At 39.0% G+C, this 13,645-nt stretch overlaps 1 protein-coding gene across 27 annotated transcripts in view; it reads right to left on the bottom strand.

The window, feature by feature from the left end:
• Nucleotides 1-13,645, bottom strand: part of NRXN1 (neurexin 1) — a 1,194,206-nt gene that overhangs the window by 648,720 nt on the left and 531,841 nt on the right. For all 27 annotated transcript variants that reach the window (XM_019549307.1, XM_019549308.1, XM_019549327.1 and 24 more), the window contains one exon: nucleotides 12,513-12,951. In XM_019549307.1, coding sequence (XP_019404852.1) covers nucleotides 12,513-12,951 — 439 coding nt within the window. The remainder of the gene's footprint in view (nucleotides 1-12,512; nucleotides 12,952-13,645) is intronic.

Genomic DNA, 13,645 nt, shown 5'->3' with positions numbered 1-13,645 from the left:
GATTTTTAAAAGGAAGTTAGATGAGCACCTTGCCGGGGTCATCTGACCCCGGTGCTCTTTCCTGCCAAGGCAGGGGGTCGGACTAGATGATCTTCCTAGGTCCCTTCCGACTCTAGCTACTATGAAACTATGAGCGCCCTTAATGTGCCTTAAAAATGGCAATTTTAGGCTGTTGGTGCCTAAATGTGATACCTGCATGAAGCAGATATCAAATTTAGCACAAACAGCTAAACTGCATTAGTGAACATGTAGATGCACTAATGCACATTAACACGATATGTGTCGATTGCCTTGGGACTAACTTTAGTCCCAAGTCAGTCCACACACCTTCATTAGGCAAATGCACATTACATTTAGGTGCATGTAAAAGCATATGTAGACATGGCCATAGAGGACTTTTTTGCTGCAGGTTAGAGGGCTCTCTAGAATATAATCAGAGCAGGAGTTTCAATTCCTAGCTGAAGGAGATGGGTATACTGAAAGTTTAACTAGGCCCTTTTTTCCAATCCAAGCCCCAACTTCTTCAAATTGAGAATCCAAAAGATGTTTTACTCATTTGATATTTAAATACCTCTGTTGCTACTTTGATTCTTGACCACACAAAATTTCCATTAAAGCTATTCTCAAAGTCAGCAACTCTGACTCTCAGACTACTTGCTAAGGATGTGATATTAGGTACCCAGGTATGAAAATCTGGCCACAGTTTTTAATAATCAGCTGCATCAAATGAAACAATACCTATTTAAATGAATTTAGACATTAAGAGGATTAATTAATTAATTAAGAGGATCCCTCAACAATTAGAGTTTAAATATGGAAAATTATGAATTTGGTACAATTTTCCATGTCTAGAATACAATTTTAGGAGGTACGTCTTAAATTCTTCCCCCCATCCTCCCCACTGCAGTGGGGTAAAATACAGAAGAATACAAATAGTTTCCCATACTACTTGCCCCCTCCTGCCTGTCCTGCCTTTGTTCCTGCACTGCTGCCTGCTCGCTGTGCCACCTCCCTTCCTGCTGCTGCTATTTACCTTCAACTCACAATTTTGGCTGTGGCTGGGATACTTCTCTGGCTTGGGGCAGGAAGCATGGAGCATGTGCTACCTCTAGCCCCAGCCTAACCACACAGCAGTTGTTACAGTGGTGGCAGCCCCCACCGCAGCCCCAGACCTGGAACTAGGGCCAGAGCTACCACTGCTCCTGTGTGCTGGGGGTTGGAGGAGGTGTGGAGGAAACCAGAGGCTGCAGGGGACAGTTGGTGAGGGATGAGTTGCATCTGCTCCCCTTTCCCTGCTTATACTCAGATCTATAGTGAGGGCCTTTTCCCCATGCTGACTAGGGGAAAATATACAATACTTGTGATATGCAAAATGAGTTCAGGACCTATACCAGTTACAACTGAACAGCTTCTGACTTATGTTGTATAAACAGCAGAATTTTAGGTAGCTTTCAAGGGAAGGTCTGGGATTGATTGGACCTAGAAAATGACCCTTTTAATATAGCTTCCCTATTTAAGTTGTTATGCTCTTCCCAGTACTGTATCCATTCTATTTCGTCTCTGGAGTGGGCCATTTATCACCTTCTGAAGGAACACAGTATGAACCCATATTTATACAAGACCATAAAATGGTCCAAAGAACTTTTTCTGTTACCCTGTGTATCTTCCTCCACAAGTCTGTTTAATCAATTCATGTTTAATTAAATCTAATTAAACTGCATAATTAAATGTAATAAAATCACATATCCCAGGACTTTATTTTACTATTCCCCCTATATTTTGACATCCTGTGTTATTTCTATAGCATATTAAATTACAGAGATAACATTTACTTTATTCATAGGCTTCACTATGGTGCTCTTTCCCACCTTATCTCATACATCCCACACACATTAACAAAGCTGCCAACTCTTACAATATTTTCATGAGTTCAGTATGCTATCCTGAAACGGCAGCTATCTAGCAAGATGGAGTGAGTGCCACCCTAAAAAAATGCAGGTGGAAGTGAAAAAAAAATGTGAAAAGAGCTAGTGTTCAATGAAGCATCTCAAAGTAAATAGCAAAGCACCATACTTCTTGTACTATAACCCAAGGATGCATCATGTTTTACTTTAAATTCTGGAAACTAAATGCTGTTTGATGAATATGCCAGTTTCTAGGCTAACTAGAACTGGAAGAAGGGGAAAATTCCGAAAAATGCAGCTCCCTTTTTTATAGAAATGTTTCAAAATTTCAGTTCTAGTCTTTGTTTCAGATTTGACTCAGGACAGAAAGACCACATATCTGAATCCTAGAAGGTAGTTATTTACATGTTCTTGAGGTTCTTCTATTGCATACCATGTTTTTGGTTTTCAGACAGCCCATATATATTTCCAGAATTGGAGCAAGGGGTTCTTCAACCACAATATGCTATAGTACATCTGAATAATTTTCACCCTGGGATACAAACAGACATCATTTTTGCCAAGAAAGCAGAGCAACAATATACAACAAAAAGAAAAAGAAAAAAAAAACTATTTAGATAGGAAAGGCACGTACGTGGTAGGGTATATATGTATCACATGAGGCCTGGGAAGGAAATAATTTGATTGTTCTAGGGAAAGAGGAGTTCACATCAACCTCAAACCAACCATGCTTCCTACCAGAATTGTCAAGCTCAGGGGATAGCCATCTAGTAGGGCTGTGTGAAGCTTTGGGTGCTCATTCAATTTGGGGGAGGTTCTGCCCAATTCCACAGCTGAATCTCCAAATCTGAATTGAATCAGGAGACCAATAAAAAGGTTCAAATTGATTTGAAGCTCATGGCAGATCTCCCCCATGCAGCCTGGGTCAGTGTGGGGCAGCAGGGATCACCCCCTCTCCCTCCGCCTGGCTGCAGCTGGTGAATGTGGGTTTTTTTTTTTTAAGAGCCGGGACTGGGTGGGGCAGCCATGTAGGACGTTGGGCTGGGAGAGTGGGTGGTGGGTGGGGGACGTGGCAGAGCCCCACATGCATTATGAGGCAGTGGAGAGCAGCAGTGATCACTCCCCCACCTGGCAGCAGCTGTTGGGTATGGGGCTCTTTTTTTTAAAGAGCGGGGATGCTGGGGCCGGGCAGGGCAGCCATGGACAGGACTGGGAGAGTGGGCAGGGGATAGGGCCTGTTTGATTCGGAGATTTAGCCGATTCAGCAGTGGCCAAATCTCCAAATCAGATTCAGTTGAATCAATTCAGGACAGTGATTCGAATCACCAAATCAAATCACTGTCCCCCGAACTGGCCAAAACCAAAGCGACTACTAGCCGCTTCGCACAGGCCTATCATATAGCTGTATCAAATAATATAAGGTAAAGACAAAGAAAGAGATTCACAAGGTGGTCTCAAAAGTGGAAGCCTGGAAAGGAGGTCTCAAAGGGAAAATGTTTTTGCACAGTATGAGAACTACAAGCTTAGCTTGTGAAATCTCTGAGGTCTCATTTTTGCTCTCTGTTTATGCAGAGCCTAGAAAAATTGGATCTTAGTACATGACTAGGGCTCCTGGATACTGCAGTACTACTACTACTACTACTACTATCATTATTATTACAACAGTGACAACAACAGCAGCAATAATGCAGCCAATTTGTGAGATAAGCCTCCTTTTCCCAGGGATTGCATTATTTTACATAATATTTGACCACTCCATTGTTAGAAAAAAAATTCTAGCTCTTCTTGCAAAAAAGGAAACGCCTGGGAGCAACTGCTTATAAACACTTGTTTGAACTCTGGGTTATGTGAGAGAAAAGGAAAAGCCTAGTGAAAGACTGGTACTTTCAGGGTTTGACTGGTCCCAGACCAATGAATCTTGATTACCTGATGTAACTTTAAAATCTAAATAAAATACTATTTGTTTTCCCAACATCACCATCCGTCAGGCTTCTGCTATGACCTATTGAATTTTGTTTGATCTTCATCGTCTCAGGTGCCATATAAAATCAACTGAGAGCAGAAGTTGGACCTTTTGTACTAATTCAGAGAAAAACAACCAAACCTGAAAACTACTTGTCTGAGTGGAAAGGTTCATAGGGTCACTGAGATTGTTTATACTTCGAATGCAACCAATACCTCAAATAGTTATTTCAATCAAAATGTGTAAGTGTGGCGATTCAAGAGTGGTGTGTGCATAAAAAGCCCAAACAACCATGCTTGCAGTAGATATTTAGAAAGTACTACTTACAGTGAAGCAGTGATTACACTAAACCTCTAATTATGTGCTCTGGAGAGATCTGTATGCTTTCCTCCCTACAATTTCTAGTGTTTAAACTAGAAGTTTGACTTTAATTCAAATTCTCAATGCCTTCTTATCCTTTAAATGCTGCCTTACCCATGAATAACTGCTGATACAATCTGCTTTACGGTGCTGTACACAACTGGAAGTTGACAAGAATAATAAGTCTTCTCTCTGCTTTCTTTGAGTAATGATGATTTCGAATAGATGAATGGCAGTTGTTTTGAAAAATCCTTGTAAGGTTATCCTTGAATATGCCAAATGGCTTAACATAAACTTAAACAACATTCAGGTTTCACAAAACAGTTATTAACCCAGCCTTAATGTGTTACAGGACGCTTTGCAGGTTTGTAGCTGTTTTGTGGTTTTTCTCCCTCTTTCCTTTACTGCAAAGTTGGCAGTATTGTAGCGGCAGAACTGCCAAACATTTCCCTCAGGTACGTGTTAATGAGCCTCTTCAATCATATTCATTATCTCAGCAATTTAGTTTTCATAAGTCTGTTTATCAGGAAGTAAGACATTCATGCACAGACATATTTCTAAACCTTGCCTCATCAGTTGTGATCAGTTAAACACAGAGATTGTAACTGCAGCTGCTTCAGCTATGTTGATTTCTATGTTTACTCTATTTAATCTATAAAGTTACAGTGATGATGTGAAGTCTTATAGCCATTTATTGGCAGGCATAAAAAACCTAAGAAAAAATAGCATGTTCTTTCTCCTAGCTTGCTAGATTGAATGCTATCTTGTAGTTTGAAAACAGCAGTGGGAAGTAGGGTTAGCAAGCCAGTCAATTGACTAGTCAAATATTGGCAATTGACTGGTCAATTGATTGCATATTTTTGACTGGTCAAAGCTTATAGCAATTTTACCAAAAAACCCTACAGTTTTTGTAGTTTTTTTGATAGACATATAATATTTGACACATTTCATAATGGAAAATGTGTGCTTTTTCTGTGTATTACTTGGACCTACTGGCAATTTTTCATGATTTTTTAATCAGTATTTGACTGGTCAATTGACTTAACATTATTTGATTGGTTAAATACCCAACCTTAATGGAAAGGCCAGATAACAAAAAGGTGACTGTTGCTGCTGCTGCTGATTAGAATGCATATACACTCTGGCTGAAAAGGTTAAAATGTGCATGCTGTAGCTGCATAGCTACCCTTTTCAAACAATCCTGTAAAAAGAAGGGGGACTACCTCAGTTAAGTCACAATGTCTCACAGGTTATACAGAAGAACTAGTCCTTGGTGAAAATATATATAGAGAGAGTTATACTAAGGAAGGGAGCTAGCTGCTTCATTCCATATACCTGAAAAAAAACAGCAGAGACAGATCCCCAGAGAAGAGGGTACGCCCTATTTGATAACCAGCTATTGCTTAGTTAAGAACAGCACTTTCAAATCACTGGAATGCAACTCATCCTCATATGTATACATCTGAATGCCAGTGACCAGTTGCCTGGATCATGCTGAATGTGCTACTTTTGCTGCTTAAGCATGTTACAGGAGCAAGGTCATAAGAGTGGTGTTTGTTCAGAACCAAACAGAACTATTCACTGAGTCCACAGGCAGGCAACGAGACATCTGGGCCTTATGGGTGAAGCAAATTTGTACTGTCACGGCAGGAGAGGCTTGGTTTGGGACCATGAAAGATTTGTCACACCTACACGGGTTCACAAAACCAGAAGATTTGTGAATTATTTGAAATAGGGAAGATTCACAAGAACCCACCAAAGATATCATTCTAAGTACCCAAGATACTTAGAACTTACTAGGAGAAATGTTTCCCCATATGGGAACAGAGATAGACATCTTTTGGTATTAGAAAAAGAACTGTTAATTTGGAAATCAAGATGGAAGTAGAGTGGAGGCACAAAGCTCATTTCACTTCTCTTGCTGGACACGTTCAGCACAGAAACTTATTCTGTAGTGATCCCAATTTCTTGATAAGCCACAGTTGAAATTGTACTTAGGGGAAGCATCCCCTAAAGCAGATGGGGAATGGGGTTAAGGATATTATACAACATATCATATGTCTCATCAGTGCTGAAGCAACCTCTTTTCCCCAGCTCTATAATGCAATGTGTTGTGGGGTGGAGGGTTGATTGCAACTTTCTACCAGGTAGAAATAATTAAAGAAGGACTCATGACCTGCACTGACCCCAGTTATTACTGGATAGTCCCTAGACAGTCCTTTAATATAGTTGCTGCCTAATTTAAGTAAATTCTTCACATCTGGTCTTTTTTTTTAATTCCCTATGTGCTTGGGACAAAGCAGATCATTGCTTCTGCAGTACAAGGTAGATGTTTCTTCTGGCTGAGAATCAGGAAGACAGCAAAGACTAGAAAATATATTGAGGTACTTGCTGATCCAGCCAATACTGAAGTCAAGGAAAATAGCAAAGATCCTTGAAAAATGTCATAGCTTTCTATTAGCAGAGGGCACCACTACACTGGATTTAAGACTATGCCAATGAAAAGGAAAAGGCTGCATAAAATAGATTAATTAAGCTACTTATTCAAGAACAAGGAAGGCCCTTCTTTTTTGCCAGGAATTTAGAAGGTGTTGTTAGCAAGGATGGGCAACCCTTATATAATATCTGCAAAGGCTCACTTGGCTGCATACTGAGTAAGCTGTTCCTAAGAAATTTCCAAGAAAGGTGGCAAAAAGTTTGCAGAGGGTGGAATTGCTTTCCCAGGCAGGAGGGTATGCTGTGCACAGTGCATGCTTTTTATTGGAACATTTGAACTGTGACTAAGTCCCCATTGCAAACCAAGGGTTCTGACTGGCTGCTATTGAGCTATAAACAAGCTGAGGGAGGGAAGAGAGGAACAGAGAAGCTGGAGGAGAGCAAAGCCAGCCTGGAGAGAGGGGCGGGGACTCGGCCCCATCCTTCTGCACCTCCACCCCTTCAGGCAGAGGGAAGAGCTGAGGCTTGCCAGGGAGCAGACATCAGAACAGAGGAGAGCCTGAGTTATTGAGGAGAAGCTGATTCCCCACCTGGGTTGGAGCTATGCAGTCAGGGGCACAAGTACCCAGGGGAAGAGTGGGGAGAGGTTAGTAAGCTGACTGGGAGCTGGGAGAAGTTGCCAGGTCAGAGACCTGCAGAGGCAAGTCCTCTGTTCAAGCTGGAAAAGCTCATGCTGCAGGAACAGAGACCTGCCAAGGGAATCCCCTGTCTCCATGTGGAGCTGCTGGGGGAGACAGACAGCCCGGGGAGGGAGCAGGCTGTGAGAATCCCAAATCTGCATGGGTGTGTGAACGGACACGTAACCCCTAGTCTTTGCAGGACGTCTATTTCTCTGAAGGAAACTAAAGAAAAGAAGCCTATTACCTGCAATGGCTGATTGGAGACTTGTTCTTTTCTGAGTTATCAAGGAAGACCTAAGAGTCCACTTTCTCTGGAGTAGTATAAGCCTCACTTCCACCATATAGTGGATTGTAGTTAAAGCTGTGTTGCCATTTATTTTTATGGGAAAGGGTATTGTGACCAGAGGGAAATCAACCTGGGTTATAGGAGGGAAACTGTTTTAGAGGGCTATCACCAGGTGTATGTAATTACTGAGGTTATCTGATGCAAGTGGGACCACCCGTGTGTTGGAATTATTCTCCTAATGTCACAGTTGTAACTTTTATTCAAATTGTTGGTTTTATTATTAACTATTGATATATCTATATCTATAGATATCTATAGCTATCTATCTATAGATATCTATATATTTCTTCTTTTGATTAATAATTTATTTTCTGCATATAGTTGTATATAATAAAGAACCTAATGTGTTTATTGGACATGGATCAAATTCTCGGGTGGTGAGGGTGAGGGACATACCTCTCCATGGGATACCTCAGTCAGTAGACCTGTCTGCGGGGTTTCCCAGGGCTACTGGCACCCTGAGGATCCGGAATCTAGCTTGCCAGGGTGTGTCAGCATGGATTACACTTACAAAGAAACTTTTTTAGCTTCAGTTATGTATCCAACAGTCCAGATGCCAAGCAGCTGGAAAGCTCACAAGATCACACTCTTAAGGTTTTCTCCACATAAATGGCCTGGGAAAGGTACTGCAAGTCACTGACTCAATATTTCCTCTGTATTTAAAATAGGACATACATTTAAATATTAAAGATGGCAGCAGGAAGATGATACGATGGGTGTGAGATTATCTTGACTTCCCCTTTTTTAAGATTTATAAAATACTCCTTGGGTTTAGAAACCTGACTGTCTGTGGTGTAAAACTTCAAATAGTGAAAGGTCATTACTCAAATGAGATCCACTCCAGTGAAATCTGCAGTTGTTATGGGCAAGTGGTGTTGGACTTCATATTCGGACAGAAAATGCTCTTGTGGGAAGAATGAGATAGATGACTTAAATCATCATCTGTGGGAGATATTAAATACTGGGATAATGATCTGGCTTCTTTCTAAAACTTTGGACTCTGTCTTATACTCCTTACATTTATTTGTGCTATACTTGTGAACTGTAAGGGCAAAAATCAAATAGAATTTTCCTGTCTTGTTTTATTGTTCACTGCTTCATTTTTCCTTTTCTTTTTTGTCATTATACGTTATGTTCTGTCTGAATTTTGTGTAAACTGGTAGAATGCATAATCGTAGTGCATGCTTTTAGTAAGACATAAGATTAATAAAATGATGTTATTTTATTTGTATATGCTTTGTATTGTCCATTTTATTTTACTGTTTTGGCAAAAACTGTAAATAAACTACTACTATTTCAGATCTTCACTGCTTACTGGTTTTGGCTGGAACAGGAGTACGACAAAAGGTGCCTATTCATAAGTTCCAATTCATCCATACTTACTTATATTGAGTAGCTAATATCAAGGAATTCTGCAAAGGATCACCAAAAATGAGTAAATCTAATAGAATCTAGCTCATGATATATTAAAATACTTTCTTTTCCACTTGAACAAAACAGAAACATGCTGTGATCTGCTTTTTAACATGCTTATCATATGTTTTTATTGGGTCAAATTTCACTACCTATTATTCGGGCAATATTTTCATTGATTAAATGGGAAATTTGCTACTATAAAAAACCACCCTCAACATCCTTCTCCCCCCCCACCCAAACTCTTTCCCCAAAGAAAATCAGCAAAAATTTCAGTAGTTGGCCAATCTAACAATCACATTTATTCAATTGATGAAGAATGTTCATGCTGGGTTCTGATTTTTGATAAATATTCTGGTTATTTATCCCATTATTTATCACTAACTAACTAGTTCCATTACAGAGTAAAATCAGTACAATTATTTTACTCTGTATAAAGAGCAGAAAAGGAAAAAGGAAAACCCTATGTAACAGACAATTTAAAGGTCTCATTCTTGCTCATAGCTCTCTTTACCAGTTTCATTTTAAAATCCCATAATGCACACTAACTACACCCAAAAATTACCTATGGCTAAATCTTTAAAAACACTTTTCACACACTGACTTTAAGCTCCTCTGGTACACACTGCTCCTGAAATTAGCCTAGATAGTTGCAAGTTTTCAAAGATTTTCATGTAGCTTAGCATTACCCTTAACTCCTCTGGTTCTTAATGAAAATTGCAAGGCAAAGTCATCATGTAATTATTAAAGTTTAGAGGTATATCTCCAAATGTAAACAATTATAATGCATCTTTTTTCAGAATAGTGATGGCTGTAACCATAGGAATAACCTCTACTTTTCATAGTGTCCCAGGGGCATGACTGTAGCTTGATTTTACTGCTTCATTTCAACCACTGAAACAGCATTTTAAGAAGGGAAGACTCAAATGATGACTTCAGTGTAAATAACATAACCACTGGATACTCAATCATAATTGAGGTTTTTGAGCATATTTGATACCTTAAGAGGAGTAAATAAGTAACAGTGACATGAAACAAGGTAGATTAATACAATTAAATCTGTGGCCTGATTTTCAGTTCAGATTTAAATTAACTTTCCCTTGTTTGTGACTACAATTATGCAGACACAGTTAAGGTTCACTGACAATCTAATGGCTACTAGTGGTTTGTTTGTTTTTTCCCAAGACATCTAAATTAATTAGATTTAATCTGAAAATTTGGAGAATATGTTTGAAGCTCTGACTTTCAAGTATAATCATTCCTTTTGCAGGGACCTCAACCTAACAAATTATGACAGTCTCTACAAGCTACTGGGTGCATTTAAATTCTCACTGATTTTGAAAGATGTTGGTATTTCTTAAACTCTGCTTCAAAGCAGTTTCATAGCAACCAAGTGAACAAACTTTGGCTGAAATTTAAAAGCAGTAACCAAATTCAACCTAAGGTAAAAGAGAAGATGGAAGGGAACAAAGAGATGGAGAAGCAAGAAGCCTGGAGGAATAGACAGGAATACAAGATCCACAAGGGGGAGCAAAGGAGGCATTTCCTAGGTTTGCAGCCATACAGCTAGAATAATACACTTGCAAAGTGTACATAAATTAAGGCTGGAATTCCATCTAGCTGTTTTAGTAATGTGGATAAACCACAAACCATTTAAGTGTGCGCTAGTGGTATATTTCTCAAGAATCTCTCAATGAGATGGATTACAGTCGTATTATGTACTGCTGAGATGTACATTATTCCATTTTTTAAACATCTAGATTCATTTTACTCTTAGCAGAATATTGGCATGAACTTTTCACATCATACTTACAAGAGGCACTATAGCACAGACCTTAAAATGGTCTTATAACTAATGGCTATCGATTATTTGCTGAAGCCAGCATGCATTCCAACTGCTATTGAAACATAAAGACACTTTCACTAGCAGGCATTTTACTGGAGAGTTAGGGGCAATATATGAAATCTATAATCACATCAATATAAGTGGCAACATTTGTTGAGTAAAATACAACCTAATATGAATAAGGCTCTGGCAGACATTAATTTTATTGCACAACAAGATCTGAAGAATTTTATCTCAAATGTGAAAAACCATGTGTCCTGCTGTGTCAGACATGCAAGAGCTGGCAATACGTGAGATTTCTGCAATCTGGGATAAAGTTCCTCAGACTCCATCACTTGCCTATCGGGGCTCAGGGATCCCAGCACTGGTGACTGGATCCCTGTCTCTTTCAGCTTTCTGGTGCACAGTGAAGCTCAAGGTACTCAATCCCAGGTTTTCTGCATACCCGGACTTTTAAAAGTTGCACATCTTAAAGTTCAGGGCTGCCTATGTGCCTATTAAACATTTATGGGATCATAAAGATGCATCCTGATCCCAGGCTCTGCATGTACCAGGAACTTTAAAAGTGTGCATTCAGTCAAGGTCCATATGCACCCTCTCAACTTGCTGGCATGCAGGGAGCCCAGCATTAGGAAACTGCTCCCCAATCTAAGTTCCCCATGTATCCCTTAAAACTTGCCAGCATCCAGGAAGCCTAGCATTAGAGGTCTCCAGCTCCCCAGTATCTGGCTTCCTGAACATCAGGAAACTTAAATGGGTCTGTAGGCAACCCCAGCACTGAGGAGCAACTCCCAAGTTGGGCTCCCCAGTTACCCTTGATGATAACATGCCACACTTGTAAATTAAAGCATCCTGTAAAGCAACTACAAAGTTGTTCCACACTTAATGTGGAATAGGTTTGTGGCTGGTTTGCCATTTTTATTACATGATATATTAGTTGAAAATGTAGCATGTTCTGCCAGAGGTCTAAGACTAGCAATGTTTACTCATTAGTAATTTATTTCCAACTTCTACTGGTATCCGGTACAATGTATTGTTTATCATTCATTAGCATGCCTCTTAATTACTGTGAGATCTATTAACCAATGACTGGAAATCTTGATTTGTTCCTATGGTTATAGTAATCAGTTTCAGTGTGCTGGCAATTACTTATAGTCTCCTTTTGTTTGTTTACTTGCTTTTTTACACTTGCAATTTGCCACTTCAGCTACTTCTGAAAATATGATGATGAAAGTGATTATCAGGAAGACAGGGACTCCTTCCTTCCTTCCTTCCTCCCTCCCTCCTTCTCTCTGTCTCGAGTAGATGATATATTTACTTGCAAGATTTAGTACTCAATAACCCAGTAAATGTTCAGAGAACATATTGTACTTGGAAATCAGTTGTGTTTCAGTACCTGACAATAATGATTCATTACATCTCCTTTACTTACTTATCAGATGATGTACAACTTTAACACTAGAAACATTATGCATAGCCAACAATCAAATCTATCTGATATTTTTTTTAAATCAGGGGAATAAAATAAAAAATGAATTGTAATTAAAATATATATATATATTACCTGCTCGTCCATCCCGCTGAAAGTCTACATGGTACCATTCTCCATCATTCACTTTCTTCTGTAAGGCTTTTGTTTTAGTAGTACCTGATCCCATGTCTAACAGCAAATAAAGATGACCATCAAGCATTTCAATAGCAAAAAAGTCAACCTTCACCATTTGTGGGTGTTTGGCATCTTTCTGGTGCCTGGGTTTTCCATGACTGAAAAGAATCAGGCCATTTGGCTCAGTTGTGCGAAAGTCAAATGATATCGAGCCTGTTTTCTTGGCATTCCACTTTGGCAAAGAGATGAAAGACTCAGGTGTTTCAAATGTGATGGGATCCAAAGTTGCAACGTTTTCACATTTAAATGCCACAACACCGTGAATCTTCATTTTATGATCTCCTTGCTTGGCTAGTCGAGATAATTCCAACCTGACATCATTATTTTTATATACAACCTGTAAACAAAGCACAGTGATTACAAAGGTGATCTCAAGTATTTTAACTGATCATAAGTGTCAATAAATACCAGTAAAAATAAATAAATCGCAGCGAAGGGTGTTAGTGAATATATATGTGAATTTTATGTTTTTAATTGATCTACACAGACCCATATATATATAGATAGATAGATAGGCAGACAGATGTAAAGAGATAGCTCATCATTGAGTGAGTTTTTAGTAATATCTTTGATTAAACTAAACAGTACTTCTCTAAAAATATCCAAAGAGTTAATTTGAAGAATCTGAAAGAATCTGAACATAATTTGTGCTCAGTTGCAAATTAGCTTGTATAAACTTGATTGCTTAAAAGCCTCCTGTGCACAGCCATTTTGCTGATGTAAGTGAAGTATTAGGTTTCTTGCTCCTCTAAGCCCTTTATCACTTTTTCTTAAGTCTTCAACTTTTGTATATAAAACCTATCAAGGTCAGATTCTATACTTTAACATTTTTCAGTTATTCAGGATCCTTTTGACTTGCCCTTGGAATTGAGAATAATACTACCTATGTTAGTCATAAGACAATACAATAGGAAACTCAGTATCATAGATATAAAGACACACTAAAAGCAGGACAATTTCAGAGACAGTAAAACTGGAAGCAAAATATATTGCTGAATTTTTCTCATCAGAGTCTGGGTGGAGATTATTTA

This window comes from Crocodylus porosus, unplaced genomic scaffold (genome assembly GCF_001723895.1).
Source record: "Crocodylus porosus isolate Cpor-Errol unplaced genomic scaffold, CroPor_comp1, whole genome shotgun sequence".
Classification (NCBI taxonomy): domain Eukaryota; kingdom Metazoa; phylum Chordata; order Crocodylia; family Crocodylidae; genus Crocodylus; species Crocodylus porosus.
Note: the sequence above shows the minus strand (reverse complement) of the source record. Positions and strands in the feature narration are given on the sequence as shown.